Raw genomic sequence first — 16,188 nt, 5'->3', positions numbered from 1 at the left:
AACTCTGACTCCCTAGCACCTCCAAAATAAAACGCAAGTCCTTCCAGTTTTCTTAAGCCTTACAACCTTCCAGTGCTCGGCTGATCTCACAAGCCACTCCTTCTCCCGACTCTAAGCACTTCCACCGGCCGTACTCCCTGCCTAGAATGGTGCGGAGGACGGTCCTTAGGCGGGTGGGGGGAAAGCTGAGCAGCCCGCGGCCCCGGGCCAGACCTCTCCTTAGGGCGGCCCAGGTCACCTCCACAGGCAGTTCCACTTCGGCGGTCCGGAAGGCCGAGGCCCAGATGCGGCTGCTCCTCAGGCTCTGGGCCGGGCGGAGAACGACGCCGAGCCCAAGGCTCCATTTCAGAGTCTCAATCAGCCGGACTGCCTCCCGGGGCCGAACCATGGGGCTAATGGGCACCAGGTGAGGCTCGCGGGGGGCCTGGGCCAGGAAGTGAAGGGGGGAAGAGAGGAGAGAAATGAAGGTCCCTCCTCGTGCCCAGTGCGTGGCATACAGTAGGCGCTTAATAATAACTGCTAGGGGCAGTAGACGGGTCTCCTCCACGCTTAGTAAACAGACGCTAACAACCTCGCGTGGGAGGGATTTCCCCGGTGGGAGGTATCGAGGCCTCGCGAGATCCTGCCGAGCCAGGCGGGGAGGGTTGGGAAACGACAGCATCGAAGGAAACCTCTCACCCGGCAGGCAAACTCCAGTGTGGGAGCTGGGGGAAGAGCTGTCAGCGCCGCGCGCAGCCAGGGCCGAGGTCTCGCGATAACAAAGAGCACGCAATCTCCCGCCCCGAGGTGGGCAGGGCCATTGTGCGTGCGGGCAGGGTCGGGGGTAGGGCGGGGGGGGCGGGGAGAAACAGACGAACGATGAAGCGCGGGAGGGGCCATCCCAACGTCTGAGGAGACGAGGCGGTTGGAGACCCTTCTCCCCGCCAGACTCGGAAGAAGCCTCCTATCTCTTTAACAAACTGACAACCAGAGGGCGGGTCCCTCCAGGGCGGGCGGACGCTCCCATTGGCCCGAGAGGGCAAGAAGTGGGCGTGGGGAGAAGGCTTCTGTTGTTACTGTCGGAGGCTACAGGTGAGGGGGTTAGGTGCTTCGTCTTTTTCTTTATTCGGAAACAAAAAGAAAAAAAGGATCTACGGGGACGGGGGAGGGAAAGAAGGCGCAGGGAAGGGTGCGGGAAGAGAGTCTGGGTTCGTTCCGGGTGCGGGTGTTGAGGAGGCCCGTGGGTTGCGGGCGAGGCCCGTCCTGGGAGATGCCCCACGCGGCGATGCCTGCCAGAGCGTGCAGGGCTGACTGAGCGTGCGGGCCGCCGCCCCCGGGCCCTGGCCCGCCCCCCCGGCCTCAGCCCGTCCCGCCCCCCGGCCTCGACCCGCTCCGGAGCTCTCTCTCCCCCGTGTTTTACAGGTTCGCAGCCGGCATCATGACCGAAAGGGCCTTCACCAACCCCTATCAAGATTATAGCAAATCCCAGACGTCGGGATTCTTTGACACTTCAGGGAGGGTGAGTTTTTGATTTTGGGGGGGCGGGGAGGATGCAGTGGGGGTGGGGATGTCATTCATGTCCCGCCCCTTTCCCCCCATTCCCCCTCCAGGGCCTCGGCTCCGCTGTTAGATTTTCCTGCTGGTAAATTAAAGGAAAGAGAAAAGGATCCATCAAAGCATGTATTAAGTGCTTAGTGCAGAGGCGAAAGACAGCCCCTGCCCTCAAGGAGCTCACATCTATTAGAGGAAATAACGTCGATCAGTAAACACTTATTTATAACCTGCTATGTGCCAGGCTCTGTGCTGAGTGCTGGAGATTAAAACAAAAGGCCAAAGACAGCCCCTGCCCTCAAAGAGTTCACAGTCCAACGAGGGAGACAACATGCAAACAACTATCCGTGTTCACGTAAGCTACATACAAGATAAATAGGAAATAATCAAGAGATGGGAAGCCCTAGAAACAAGAGGATTGGGAAAGGCTTTAGTTTTAATTTAAAGGAAACCAGGAATCTCAACAGTCTGATTGGGAGAGCGTTACAATCATGGTGGAGGAAAGGAAATTTATTAAGGTCCTACTATGTGCCGGGCACTGTGCTATGCACATTACAAATGATAATGTTTAATATAAAATTTTGGAATAATCTCTTTGTTCTCTCTGAAGCAAACTCAGAGAGTGCCTCTTCCTATGTCAGCAAAAGCCAACCAAGGCTGACTCTGCATTCCTTGGAGACCTTTAACCTATGACATATCTTGAATAATGGGTCTTTCCTTTGTATCTTATTATCTATAGACACATACTATGTTGTGGCATGTTAGTGGTAAAGAGAATATAGACATCTTGGGTCATAATTTCTATTGAACGTTGTTTGCCCCTTCCTGCGTCAGTTATCTGTTTAGGGCAGGAAGCCTGCCACTCACTAGTGGTGGGATTTCCTTCCTTCCTTGTCACCTAGACATATGTTTACCCAGCTTGGAATCCCAACATTTGATTGACATTGCTTTGTTAATTGTCTTGTCTTACTGAATTTATGATTTGCTTAGTTAAGAGAGTTTCCTCCTCGTGGCAAAATGTATATAAGCCAGAAGATTTCTGCACTGGGTAGCCAGAACATTTCTGGCTCCATAATGCATTATGTAACTGTTTTCTTTATGGGGAATTGATCAATTAATTAATAAAATCATAAAATGTATGCATTTAGCCATGTTGCCTTTTCTTCAACAAGTTTTCAGGTCAACACAAATAATATCCCCTTTCCTTTTTACAACCGTCCTGGGAGGTAGGTGCTGTTATTATTCCTGTTTTACAGTTCAGGAAACTGAGGTAGAGAGGTTAAGTGACAATTAAGGCAGCTTTGTTGAACAATGTCTTGTGCAGTGGGAGTAGTCAGGAAACCCTGAGTTCAGACAATGGCCTCAGATATTCTGTAGCATGTGACTAGACAAGTTACTTAACCTGCCCCTGGCCCCATGAGTACCCTTCAGTCACTCAGTAAGCATAGTAAATGATGGGCCTCAAGATCGTAATAGCACCTGTCCTCTATTGTTGTTGGGATCAGGTGAGATTTGTAAAGCACTTAGCATGGTGCCTGATACTTACTTACATGGTATGGATTTAATAAATGCTTCTTCCCTTTTCTTATCCACGATCACAACTAGTAAAAGTGTGTACAGTGGGATTTGAATTCATGTCTTCCTGTCTCCAAATCCAGAACTCTGTGTACCACCTAGCTGCCTCAAAAGAAAAAAAAAATGAAAAAAACACTTTTTTTTCATTCCAAAAGGTTTGCGGCCCTAATTTATATAAGAATAGATGGATTTGTCATTTGCTTTATATATATATGGAGGATTTTTCTCTGGGGAAGTCTGGACCTTTAATTTTCTTCCTGTTGGAACCTCTCCCAGCAATTCAACAATTTATAGTTTTAGCCTTGCTCTTGGTCTCCTCATCTTATATATGTCAAAGGCAAGACTTGAACCCAGGTGTTTTTTATTCTAAGAGACCTCTCCCTTAATCCCTCCCCTGCCCCCATCTGCCCTTCATTCTCTGTCTTTTGTCACCTCTCAGGTTTGAAGAAGGTAGTGGTGGTGGTTTGTTTTTTAATGACAATTGAGAGTTTGATTGTTTTTGATAACTCCCACAGCTTCCATTTTTATGATTGGGCATTATTTCAAGTTGATATTCTGATGAAAACACAGTTAAGCACCTCTCACATTTCAGGCACTGAACTACACTTAGAGGGATATAAAGAAAGGTAAAAGACAGTCTTTGCTCCCAAGGAACTGATACAGGCCTGATGTGACTTTTGTTAATTGTTGGGGATTAAGACTGAAAATCTAATTCTTTGGGTTGACCTGAAATTTGAGTTAAAGGCTTAAACGTTCTTCCTTGTCCTTCAGTCTTCTGTAACACCTCCCTACTCGTTGATAAAGAAGTTGATTAGCTAAATGTGTAGGTACTTTATGGGCTGCTTTAATTTGCTCTAAAATCATACAAAAATGAAAATTGAAAATGTATGGGGAATTAATAGTATGTATATATGTTAATACCTTAAAGTGCTTTTAAGAATAACCAGTTTTAAGAAACTAATCCAAAAGCATATTTACTTGGGGGAATTTGTTCTTTAAAAAACCTAATTTTAAAAAAACTGAATTTTATCAGTTACTCCTGAGTATAATAAACATATATCCCAATACCATATAACATTAGAATTTATTGATCTCCAAAAACCTTATAGATCACGTAGCTTGTCAAGTTAACATTGTAGGACTTTTGGTGCCTTTTATTAAAACACATACATGGGTGCAATAAATATCATCTCTAAAGGTAACTGAGGTAGGGAGGTATGGGGTGATTCAATGGAGATCTCTTTGTCATGTCTCACTCTATTAGGCAAAAGAGATTTCCATTGGACCACCCCATACCTCCCTACCTGAGTCTGTTCCCTATGCCTCCAAAGTTACTAATGATCTCTTAATTGCCAAATCAAATTACTTTCTCAATCTTTATTCTTGATCTTTGATAGCCTTTGATATTGTCAACCCTCCTCTTCTGTATATTCTCTCCTCACTAGGTTTTCGGAACATTATTCTTTCCTTCTTCCTATATCTATTTGATTTCTCTTTCTTAGTCTCCTTTGTTGGATCTCCATCCAAATCTCTCCTCCTCATTGTAAGTGGTCACTCAAAGCTCTATACTGTGTCCTCTTCTCCTTCTATACCATCTTGCTTGATAATCTCATCATCTCATGCAAGATTATCCCTGTGACTCCCAGATCTATATATATTAGTCTCTCTCCTGAACTCAAGACCCACATTATTAACTGCTTTTTGGGCTTCTAGAACTAGACATCTCCCAGCATCTCAGACTCAATATGTCTGAAAGAAAACTCATATCTTTTCCCCCAACACTCTTTCTTCTTCCTAACTTAACTGATACTATGGAGGGGACTACCATCTTCTCAGTCACTCAGGCTCATAACCTCTGTGTTCCTCATCTCTTTACTTACACTCACAACATATATCTAAAATGTTGTCAGATTTTGTCATTTCTGCCTTCACATCTCGGTAAGATCCTCCTCACCTCTCCTAAATTATTGCAACATCCTTCTGTTTGGTGTCCGCTTCAATTCTCTTTCCATTCGAATGCACTTAAGGATCAGATTAGCCCATGTTACTGAGCTCCCTCCTCTTCACACCTCCATACACAGTAAACTCTAGTAGCTCTGTTGCCTACAGGATCAAGTAGAATGTCTCCATTTTTTTCCAAGCCCTTCACAACCTAGCCCCTCTTCCTGCCTTTCCAGTTATCTGACACTTTACTTCCCTCCTCAACCTCTGTAATCTAATTAACAGCACCAACTTGTCTTTCTCATACCTGACACTCATCTCTGAATTTAAAGTTTTTTCACTATTCTTCATTCTTTATATGCTCTGCCCCTTCTCCTCTGCCTCCTAACTTCCTTGATTTCCTGCAGTATTCAACTAAGATCTTATCTCATTTAGGAGATCTTTTCAAGTCCTATCAACTACAACACCTAAAATGGATTCTTAGTATTTGGTGGCCATGCTGGTGAAGGAACTCCGGAGTCCATTTCAGATAAGGAAATGTTGGCAGAACTCAAGATGTCTAGCCAAAAAATCTAACCTTAAGAGGGTTTTCAAGGATTTGAAGGGACTTTCGTGTAGAAATGAGATTGGAGTTGTTTGTTTTGCACTAGAGGGCCAGACTAAGAGTATAGGTTAGAAGTTGCAAAGAGTTAAGCCAGATAAAAGGAGAAACTTGATAATACTCTGAGCTGTTAAAAGTAGAGTAGGATGCTTCAGAGGTGATAACTGGACAATCTCCCTCAATGAATATCTTAAGGTGGTGGCTGACAACTTCAGTCAGCAATTTTAGAGAGGCTATACATTTTTAAGTACAAGTTGGAACTAGAAGGTCTTTGAGGACCCTTGAATTAATTAAAATTATTTGTAATTTTGTGGTGCAGAAAAGGAAAGGACAGTAATTGTGATTAGAGAAATGAGGTTGGATTTTAGTCTTTAAATGTCACGGCAGTGAGAAGGTGTCTGCAATCTTCTTGAAATCTCTTAGCTACATTTAGCAGCTAGCTCTGAATCTAGGCTAACTGTGTATTGAGACACCACAAAAATAAGTCCTGACTTGTTCCATAAAGCTATTAAAACATTGCTTATAGGACGTTACTTCATGCCGGAACCTGAACACTGAAGGCCCTGAGGATTCAGGGTGTGCTATAACAGCAAAATGGTAACTCACATCCCAGGTTGTCTTATATGTAAAATGCTTCTAAGGAGGAACATCCTTTGATTGTAGCTATTTAATTTTACACTGTACTATCATTTCTTTCCATTTTTACCTTGCTTTACTTCTAGTATTTCATGAAAATAGCATAGTTCTAAGCCCCTGACAATTTTTTTCTCTTTCTTTAAAAAAAAAGTAATAGAGTACATTGCTGTTGTCCTAAATCTAAGCCAAATTCCGCAGACCCAAAATAATAATCACAATTTATCATATAACACACTTTTCCTGACAGGGCCCAGAAAACAAAATCAAACAGGCAGAAACAGTTCCAAAAACATTAAAACACAGGGTATCAGACACCAGAGATCTGCCCTCTTAAGTATGTTAACTCCCAAATTTCACTTTAGGCACATAAATAGTGGAATGTATCTAAAAAGAGATATTCTTCCTTATTGACTCTTAAGCTAGACTTTGAGAGTTTCTTCAGGTCATTTATTTCCACAATATTAATTCTTTAGTGACTTGCTACAAATGAATACTATTCTATATCATAGAATCACTTTATTATACATTATAGGCCAGGCAGAAAACATATTTCTCTAACTGAAACACCCCCATCCTGTCTTTCTTTTTCTTGAAGTAAAGTGAGGATGATATTGTGTATGTTGAATAGGTTGATGAGATTACATGTACTCATCAGTATATACTCTCATAGACTTTATGTAACTGCTTAAGTATATTTCATCTCAATAAATATGTAATATTCTTAAGGCTTCTGGCCTGATAGAAACTTAAAGGATATTTCTTATCTTAGTGAAATGTAGCATTGGATAATCACTTCATTGAAATGTGAAGAGTGCAACAAAAACACGATTTAGGTGTGTGTAACTAGTAGTTGTACGGCACTGGAACTTGAAATTTAAAGGAGATCAGTGGTTTATTTTACCTTGGTCTGCCATACTATTCTTAGCAAGTTTTTTTAATAACAAAAGTAGTTAAAATGTACCTTTAGGGGAAATAATAATGTCACTATTTCTCTAATAAAACATAACAGCTTGAAAAACCACAGTTAATGTCCTCTAATGCTTCAGTTTTTAAACTCATTGTAACTTAATCGTTTAACAGACTGTAGAAATAGGGAAGATAATACATGGAAAATTAAGCTGTAAAGTATTCCCATTTTCTGGAAATTTTATTTATTTTATTATTTTATCATTCACTTTTTGTTTGGTTTACTTAATCTTAGAAACGTTTGTTCTATTGAATTAAATTAGAAACAAAGGAGCATTGTCCATGACTCAGTACTGAGAGCATGATGTGGTAGAGAGTAACATGCTTAGAAGAATCCCAGCTTTAACATTTACTGACAGTGTCACCTTGGTTACATGGACAAGTGGCACCTTCTCTGAGCCTTTGTTTCATCATCTGTAAAATAGGGTTACTGAGACTTGAATTCTCCCTGGCAAGAGTTCTTGAAAGGACAGTACTTTATAAATTGTGAAGTGCTATTGTCATCAGCAACCAGCATTTATGAAGAGCTTACGTGCCACGCACTTCACTAAGTTCTGGGGATACAGAAAAATAGCAAAAACGCAGGCCCTGCTCTCAATGAGTACATATTTTATGAAAACATGTTTTATTATTATTATGCACCTGGAACTTTTTAGGAAGGTTTAAAAATGTTATGTCAGCAAGGCGCACCTAGAATGGCTAGCAGTAATGGAACTCTTGAGTAATTTAACAGACAATTAGATGGCTTGGACAAGCAGAAAAATGTGCTCCTACAGGAAAATCAAATGCCAGCCTGTTTATTTGGGAAAAGTTCTCTTTAAGTGCCCACTATAGGCCAGGCACTTTCACTAGACTCTGGGGATACAAATAAAATGAAATAATCCTTACTTTGAAAGAGCTTACATTCTAATGGGAATAGATATTTATATACCATCTTAAGGTTTATACATATTATCTTACTTGATCCTCATAATCATCCTTCAAGGTAAATGCATTATCTCCATTTTACAAATAGGTCAAACAGAAGCAAAGGAAAGTTAAGGGACTTCCCCAAAGTTGCACAGTTAGTCAACAGTGGAGACAGATTTGAACTCAGGTCTTAGAATCCAAGCCTGACATTCAGCCTAATACATTGCCAGGAGAGTCAAATATCCTGTGTTTTATCACATGTGTATTTTTGCCTTTTTAAATATTTACAGCTTACTCCTGAGTTCTCACAACGTATAAACAATAAGATTCGAGAGCTTCTTCAGCAGATGGAAATGGGCCTAAAATCGGCCGACCGTCGGGACTCCACCACCTATACTGGATGGGCAGGTATGAAGATCTTACAAGGAGCTGTCTTTTACATGAAAACAAAAATATTTGCTAATCATTACTGTCAAGTTAAATAAACCACTAGTTTACTTCTTACTACCTTTTCTTTGAAAGGAATTTTACTAGCAAATCATTATCATTCTGGTGAGCAGAGCCTAAAAGAATTATCACTTTTGTTTGGAAATGCATTTGTGGACAATAATGATAAAAATCATAAACATTTATAGAATGCTTTAAAGTTTACAAAGCACCTTCCTCTCAACAGTCATGTATTACGGTCAGTGGAAGTCTTATCCATTTTAAAAAGATTAGTGAGGCTTACTGAGGTTGAATCATTTGCCCATGGTCACATAGCTAGGAAATACCAGGCAGGAATCAAACCTAGGTCTTCATATCCAAATCTAGTGTTCATTTCACTATGGCAAGCTAATCAGTTGTAACCTCTCTACATTTGATATTGTCATTAATTGTAGAGAAAGCATGCTCTTTAATTTCACAGATGACAGCCACTTTGGAATAACCTGATGCAGAAAGGAATTAGGATTCAAAATTACCATGAAAAGTCAGCTAATAAGCAAAGATTAATTGTGGTAAGGACACTTGGCCTAAGAGTACACTTAGCTACAAAATATGGGAGTGGTAAGACACATGGAAATACAGTTAAAAGAACTCAGTGGTATCTTATTAGTTGAACCTATAGAGGATGTGCCTACGGCAGCCATGAATATCCTGGCCCAATTCTGAATCACGAAATACCACAGTCTCTCCACGTGGAAGACAGAACCAAAACATGCATTCAGACACCAGAAAGCCAAATCCATAACAAAGACATCTGTCCACAGTAACAATGCAGAGGAGAACACCAGCTCCAAGCCACAAACCAGCTCCCTTAAACAAAATCACAAGCAGGCCCTCCCACTCACACTAGCCAGCAGCCTTCCTAACTGACTGCTTTGCTGACCAACTTGCTCTCATCTATGCTCCAGCTCCACCTCTTCGTGTTCCACCCATTCAGCAAACTCCTTCTATCACAGGCTCATGTGACCCAGGCAGGGTATTTGGACCTATTAATGAATATGAAAGATTTTCCATTTAAATGACCTTTACTGAGGTTCTGTAAGTTAATCTTTCCATTGTACTTAATGCTAATCACACTTACTTCTAACCATTCTTAAGTCTCTGACAATTTAGAAAACTCTGGAAGGAAATTTACAAAGATCACTCAAGGGTTATGCAGTGAACCAATGTGAGAAAGTAAAAGTACTGAGATTTTGCCTAGAGGAAGAAGTCTGAAAAGAAACTTAATAGTCTTGAAAAATACCCCTTCTGAGTGACCTCATATTTTCCTTTTCCTCTGAAAATAGAAAAAGAGAAAATAGGCTTTTTCAGTATTTGGAATTTAGTTTAAGCATAGAGAAGATTTCTTTTTTAGAATAACTCATACTTGGTGAAAGACACAGAGTGACATAGAGGGAAAAAGCCTAGCTGTGGAGTTAGGAAAACATGGTTTTAAGTCTTATTTCTGACAAATACTGGCTATGTGAGTGAAATTTATGGTAGTTTTTCTCTTGATAGTTAAAGCAATAAACGAAGCCCAGATTTTTAATTCTGTTCCTAACATATCTAACATTTATGTAGCTGTTCCATTCCCAGAAAGAAGAAAACCTTGAAAAAGATGTGAAGGGTGGCTAGGTGAATTTAAGGGTTTATAACAAATAACTTTCACTTGTCAATCACCAGTTCAGGTGGAATCCAAGGTACTAGCTTCTCATGGTTAAGAGCACCCAAGTAGAAGATGGAGCTTTTATTTCAGCTGTTGATAAGTGGTTTGTCATTTTCACAAAAGCCTTCTTGAAACCAAAGTTTGAATTGTCATAGAAACTGAGAAGTGATTTTGTGTCAGGTTAGGAGAGGCTTCTTGGCAAGATTGGGCTTTTAGATTCACCTCAGTTTTGCCCGTACGATATCTCCTCTATATGGCAAGTTTACTTCATCTTCCCAAACAGCTATAGCATGTATTGCCGCTTAAATAACAACAATATGAAGTAAATTGTTACACTAAACATTTGAATATGATTTTTATTGCTGGGTATTGGTGCTTCATATTGTCAATAGCATCATCTAGATAAATTTGTTTTATTATTTTGAGGCAAGTAGTCTAATAATTTCTATTGTTTAGAAAAGTAAAATGCTTTGCAGTACCTGCGTACAACCTAAATTTGTACAAACAACTGAAACTTGCCACTTACTATCCTAGACAATGTTACTAAGTATCTTATACTTATAAGAAGATAATCTTACTAATCATACAAAATTATTACCTAGAACTGATTTTATAACAAAAGCATTCACAGCAGTATTTAATTATACTCTAAATATGTAAGTAAATTATGTACCTAATATTGCTTATTCAATTACTGGTACATTTTGTCTTGTTAGAAATCTTATTAGTCCTTTTCTATCTTGTGTGCCACTTATTGTCCATGTTACTTATTCTTGATAAATAATTGTCCCATCTCCTTTTCTGAGGTTACATTATTACTGAGGCTGATTTTAATTTTTAATCTTACAAGCACATGGCTGTTAGTAATACGCAACATGAAACCTACAAGGCATTGCAGTATACCTTTTTTTTGTAATGGTAAAGTCCTTGCTCATGCTCTAAACCTAAGGTGCTAATTTAGCATCCTGTTCAGTATCTGAAAACATTCACTGAAAAGAAATACTCCACTGTATCTTTAATGACAAAAGCATAGGGTATTCTTTGAAGATACAGATCATAATTCATCTATACTTCCTTTTCCTGTGCAATGCCTACTTGTATCTAAGGAGTCTCTATCTAACAAAAAAGAGAAGAGCATAGCATTACAGAAGTGATGGCCTAGAAACAAAAAGTCAGAAGATTGAAGGTCACAGTGAAGGCAAAGTACAGAATTAGAGGTCATAAGAAAGGAAGAGATAAGATGATAAAATATTATAACCACCTAAAGAAACTTCAGGATTCAAGAACATGGAGGTGGAACGGTTATGAGTAATGACAAGAATAAGGGTATGACCATGTTTGTCTGAAGGTAGGGTGATGAAGTGGATGATGGGAGGAAGTAGGAAGCTAAGGTCTTTGAGGGAGTAGGGATTAAAGTATGAATTTTGAAGTCCATTGTGTGAGGACAGAAATTGGGGTGGAAAGAAAGACTGAACCTGGCATTGAACTTAATTGAGGAAGGAGGAAGACTGTCCTCGCTATCGGTAGATACCAGCTACAAGAATCTTGATTAGAAAATAAATTCATATTTAATAACCTCAAAGGAGCTGAGTTTTCTCAGTGCTGGTGGTAGTGAGAGAGTCTAGAAATGGTCATGGAGAGCCAGACATGTTCCACTGCACCTAGTGAATTGGTGAGTATGAATGCATGCACAGCCAGTGCTGGAAGATTGTCCAGGGATGCATTATTATCAGGAGGGAGCTAAGTTTCAGCCAGAACCAGAGGATTGAGGGAATAGAAAAAAAAAGGTTTAAGACGAAAGTAAGTTCGTTAATTTTGTAACAGACATTCCAAAGAGCACAGTGGAAGGAGTAGGTAGATATGAAGTCGAGGTTGGTGAGGGGGAGAGGTTGGGATTGGAGGTGTTAAATAGACATTCAAGGGGTGATGGGAGTAAGAGCAGGCAGGGGATGTGGGATGGACTTTGTATGGTGATAGCCAGGAGTTCAGAATCACTGAAGGGGGATAGTCAGGTAAGATGGAAATATACCAGTGCTTCTTAAACTGTGGGTCACGATCCCATACAGGATCACAAAAAATTGGGCAACAAAAGGTTTCTGAATGCACAACAACCAAAAATTAATTAAAAATCAAACATATAATGAATCTGAGATGTTTCTGGCAGCGTTTGCCCATGTTACATCAGACACCTTCACTTCAGCCTTGGTTCTAAATACAAAGCATGCACACTTTACACTGCATGTGCCCTCAGGCTACACAACACCAATGACCGCCCTGAAGTATACCATCCATTATGAAATGAGGTCAAGTAGATTATCAGTAAATGAAGAGAGTCTGTTGAGGAAGCAAGTGATTCATGTGCTCAAAATCCTCCTTTGAGGTCCAAGCTGTGGCAGGTTGTGATGCTATAAGGCCCAGGGGGCACAACATGTAGCAGGCATGAGCAGGCAAAGGAATGGCTTGGGAGAGTAGTCAGGAGGCAGGGGCAGGCAAAAGTGTGGCCTGGGAGAGTGTGGTCTGGAGGCAGAAGCAGGCAAAGGTGTGGCCTGGGAGTGTCTAGTCAGGAGGGAGGAGCTGGCAATTTAAGGTGGATCTGATCTGGAAATGGCCTCAGTAGCACTGCAGACGGCCCTCGAATGAAGCCAGAGGTAGGATGCCTAGATCACACACTAACATTGGGTTCTCTGAGAAGTTTCAGGGATGAAGATAAAGGCCAGAGCTGAATGTTCATTTTATTTAGGCAGTGGTAAAAAGAAATGTTTCATATTCAAAAAAATATTAGCTCCATTTAGTCTTACTCCATATTTTGGATTTCATCTAAAGATTTAGTTTAGATTTTTTCAGCAGAATACGTAGAAGTTCATGTTATTCACTATGCTGTGTGAAGTAAACTTCAAAAAACTCCTCCACTCACTACTGTCTCTAGTGATGTTGGTGTAGAATCATTCCTAAATACTAATTTTTAAAAACCAGGGGAAAAAATCTTGAAATTTTTACTTTAAGGCTGAGTTTTCACATTCAGCATCTTCTTGCCTTTTTGGAAAAGAAGCAGAGGATGTAATAAAGTGATTAAAGATTTTTTTATAGGCTTCAAACATACTTCTTTTTCCATAAGTTTGGCACGTTTACATAACTGGCATTTTATTATCTCCCACAGTTAATTTCGGTGCCACATAAAAGCTGTATACCTAGCTTTCTGCCTTCCAATCCTTTGAAAAGTCAAGAGAGTGAATACCAGATGGTTGGACTTGTATAAGCAAAAAATCCATTATTATCTAATGCCCATTTTGGAAGTTAACAAGGCTAATTTTAAGTGGTTTTCTTGCCGAGTTGGAGATGAGCTATTTTGTTTATTCTGGTGAAGAAAGTAACTTACATGCCATGCAATAATTATTGATTTTCAAAGAACTGGAAATCAATAAAATATACAAAACTAAAAAGTACTGAACACAATTTAATTTTTGATTCAAAAAGCACTTTAATATTGTGTAATACCACAAAATAATCATTATCAGTGTGAGTTATCACTCAAGTGGTCAGTGGGAAAAATATTGCTTAATAGAGAGATCCATTGACAGAATACTGGATATTATCCTTTGTTTTTATTTTTTAACATTTGAGTACCCCAAAATGTGATGATATATTTCAATTGCATTTCCATTCTTTGGAGTTTATGTCCTCGACTTTACAGATGGAGAACATAAAGTCATAAGGACAAAATAAGATAGTTCAAACAATATCAGCATAACTTCATCAGTGTACATCACATGGGTGGAGAACCTGCTGGCTCAAGGCCACATGTGGCCCTCTAGGTCCTCAAGTGTGTCTGTTTGATTGAATCCAAACTTCACAGAACAAATCCCCTTAATAAAAGGAATTTCTTCTATAAAACTTGGACTCTGCCAGAAAGCCGAACCCAAGGACCTAGAAGGCCACATGTGACCTCAAGGCTGCTTTCTAATCAATTCTAATCCGTTTTTAAAATTTTATAGTGAGTCAAAATAAGGTGCTCAGGTAAAAGTCATGAAGGGTAAGCAAGGATGCAATGTCTTAAAAAGGCCAGGGTGAAAGTTTTTTTAGGATTAAAATTAAACCTTGGAAAGATTCCTATGGTTTGCAGCCAAAGAAAATGGAATCTGATAGCATACTTTTGTACAATTTTTTTCTTCTTACTTCTGTGTTAATTTATTCAGTGTGATTGCTGAATAGAAAATTAATTGGGCCAAGACAGGAGCTTTTTCTCATAATTGCTTATGTAAAAAAGGATTGTTGAGTATCTTCTCATGTAAATCATCACCCAGTAGTCTGAAATCAGTCGGTAACTCTTCCAGCTGCTAATAAGAGATATAGAAAATGAACAGTGTCAGCTCTTTTCACCAAAATCCCCTCTTAAGAAATGTGGTACAGTGAAGTGCGATACCATACCTAGCAGCGTATGACATATGCAGGCAGTAGAGTTAAGATGTTTGTTTTCCAGTTTAATCCTTCCACGTGGTGCCTATGAAATCTCTTTGCTATTCTCCAAGTACTTTGGAGGAATTTGAAGAGCATGATAGGACCATATTTTCATCTTCTGCTGATTTTTCCATTTGGGTGTCTTTCTTATTATCTTCAAATCAACTCTTGAGCTATACCAAAAAGCTTATTCCTCTTCCTAACTACTCCTTTTCTAATTTTTCTGTGTCTGTTTCACTACTTCCCAGTCACCCCAGGTCATAACCTGAAAATAAACTTTGATCAGTCCCTTTCCTTTTTCCATATCCACATTCTTTCATTTGTGCCTCGCAATATCTTTTATATCCATCTTTTCTCATTCCTAAGAGTGATCTTTCCATTCTCAGATTTCTCCTAACACGCTGAACTCAGGCCTTCCTGACTCCATGCCCAATGTGGTACCAGAGTGATAATAGGCAAAAAGGTACTGAAGTCTATCATGATTCTCTGGTTATTAGTGCTCTCACCTCCCTCCCCCAAATTACTTCATTATTTATTGTTTTTACTTTGAATACATTTTAGATTTACTTATCACTGTTCGTGTTGTTTCACCCAATAGGATGTAAACTTAAGGATAAGAACTATTTCATTTTTGTCTTGCATATAGTAGGTCCTTAATAACTGTTTGTTGAATTGGCATACACTTCTTTTTTCACTATTTGATTTTTCTGTGAGATGGTGTGTATGGAGTTTTCAGGGAGGACTAGTACCTCTGGTGTGAGGACTGCTCATCTACCTTTGGTGTCCAACTATTTACCCAGCTCTCACCTGTGGCTCTACTAAGATGTGTGTAACACTGCTTCACTTAAATCCAATTCATACACTGCCCACGTCACTGGTCCTTTTAGAAAACAATGGACAAACAACAACATTAGATGATATTTTCAAATAACACTGTTGGTTAGTAGTCCAACAGGGTCACAGCATTATTATGTCTTAAAAGATATTTATTCTTCTGCTTTGCAAAATACATAATCTTTGAGCAACTACCTTATACTGTGGGTCTTAACCACTGCTGATACCAGATTTATCTGCTGTTGTTTGTCCTTTGTCTTCTAAGAGGACCAGTGACAAACCCTGGAGTGATGTCTTGACTTACATGTGAATTAGATTTAAGTGAGTCAGAGTTATGTGAAGTCATCATCCTCACTTCCTCTCATTGAAGTCTAGCGGCAGGACAAATGATGGCCCAGGATACAGTGAATGATCTTGGTGTCTTCAATATCTGACCAAGTTCTAAGTGCTCCGCAGTACCTGCTTCAGCCACCTTAATGGCCTTTGGAACAAATTGTTCTCATAAGCCTGTTCTGCCAGGGGAAGTCTTCACATGCTTGGGGTAGACATCCCTTTACTTCACGATGGGTTTGAGGCCTATTGCTCTCACTCAACCTGTTTTATCCCATCT

The 16,188-nt window shown here is 39.9% G+C and overlaps 1 protein-coding gene across 4 annotated transcripts in view; it reads left to right on the top strand.

Moving 5' to 3' along the window:
* The first annotated feature begins 381 nt into the window (after nucleotides 1–381).
* Nucleotides 382–16,188, top strand: part of LANCL1 (LanC like glutathione S-transferase 1) — a 53,730-nt gene continuing 37,923 nt past the window's right edge. The window contains exons 1-4 of one of the 4 annotated variants that reach the window (XM_072617473.1): nucleotides 578–786; nucleotides 1,402–1,498; nucleotides 1,590–1,885; nucleotides 8,449–8,566. In XM_072617473.1, coding sequence (XP_072473574.1) covers nucleotides 1,862–1,885; nucleotides 8,449–8,566 — 142 coding nt within the window. In that variant the 5' untranslated portion in view covers nucleotides 578–786; nucleotides 1,402–1,498; nucleotides 1,590–1,861. The other 3 variants (XM_072617472.1, XM_072617469.1, XM_072617471.1) reach the window with 3 other exon arrangements.

The sequence above is a fragment of the Notamacropus eugenii genome, chromosome 6 (genome assembly GCF_028372415.1).
Source record: "Notamacropus eugenii isolate mMacEug1 chromosome 6, mMacEug1.pri_v2, whole genome shotgun sequence".
Taxonomy (NCBI): domain Eukaryota; kingdom Metazoa; phylum Chordata; class Mammalia; order Diprotodontia; family Macropodidae; genus Notamacropus; species Notamacropus eugenii.
Note: the sequence above shows the minus strand (reverse complement) of the source record. Positions and strands in the feature narration are given on the sequence as shown.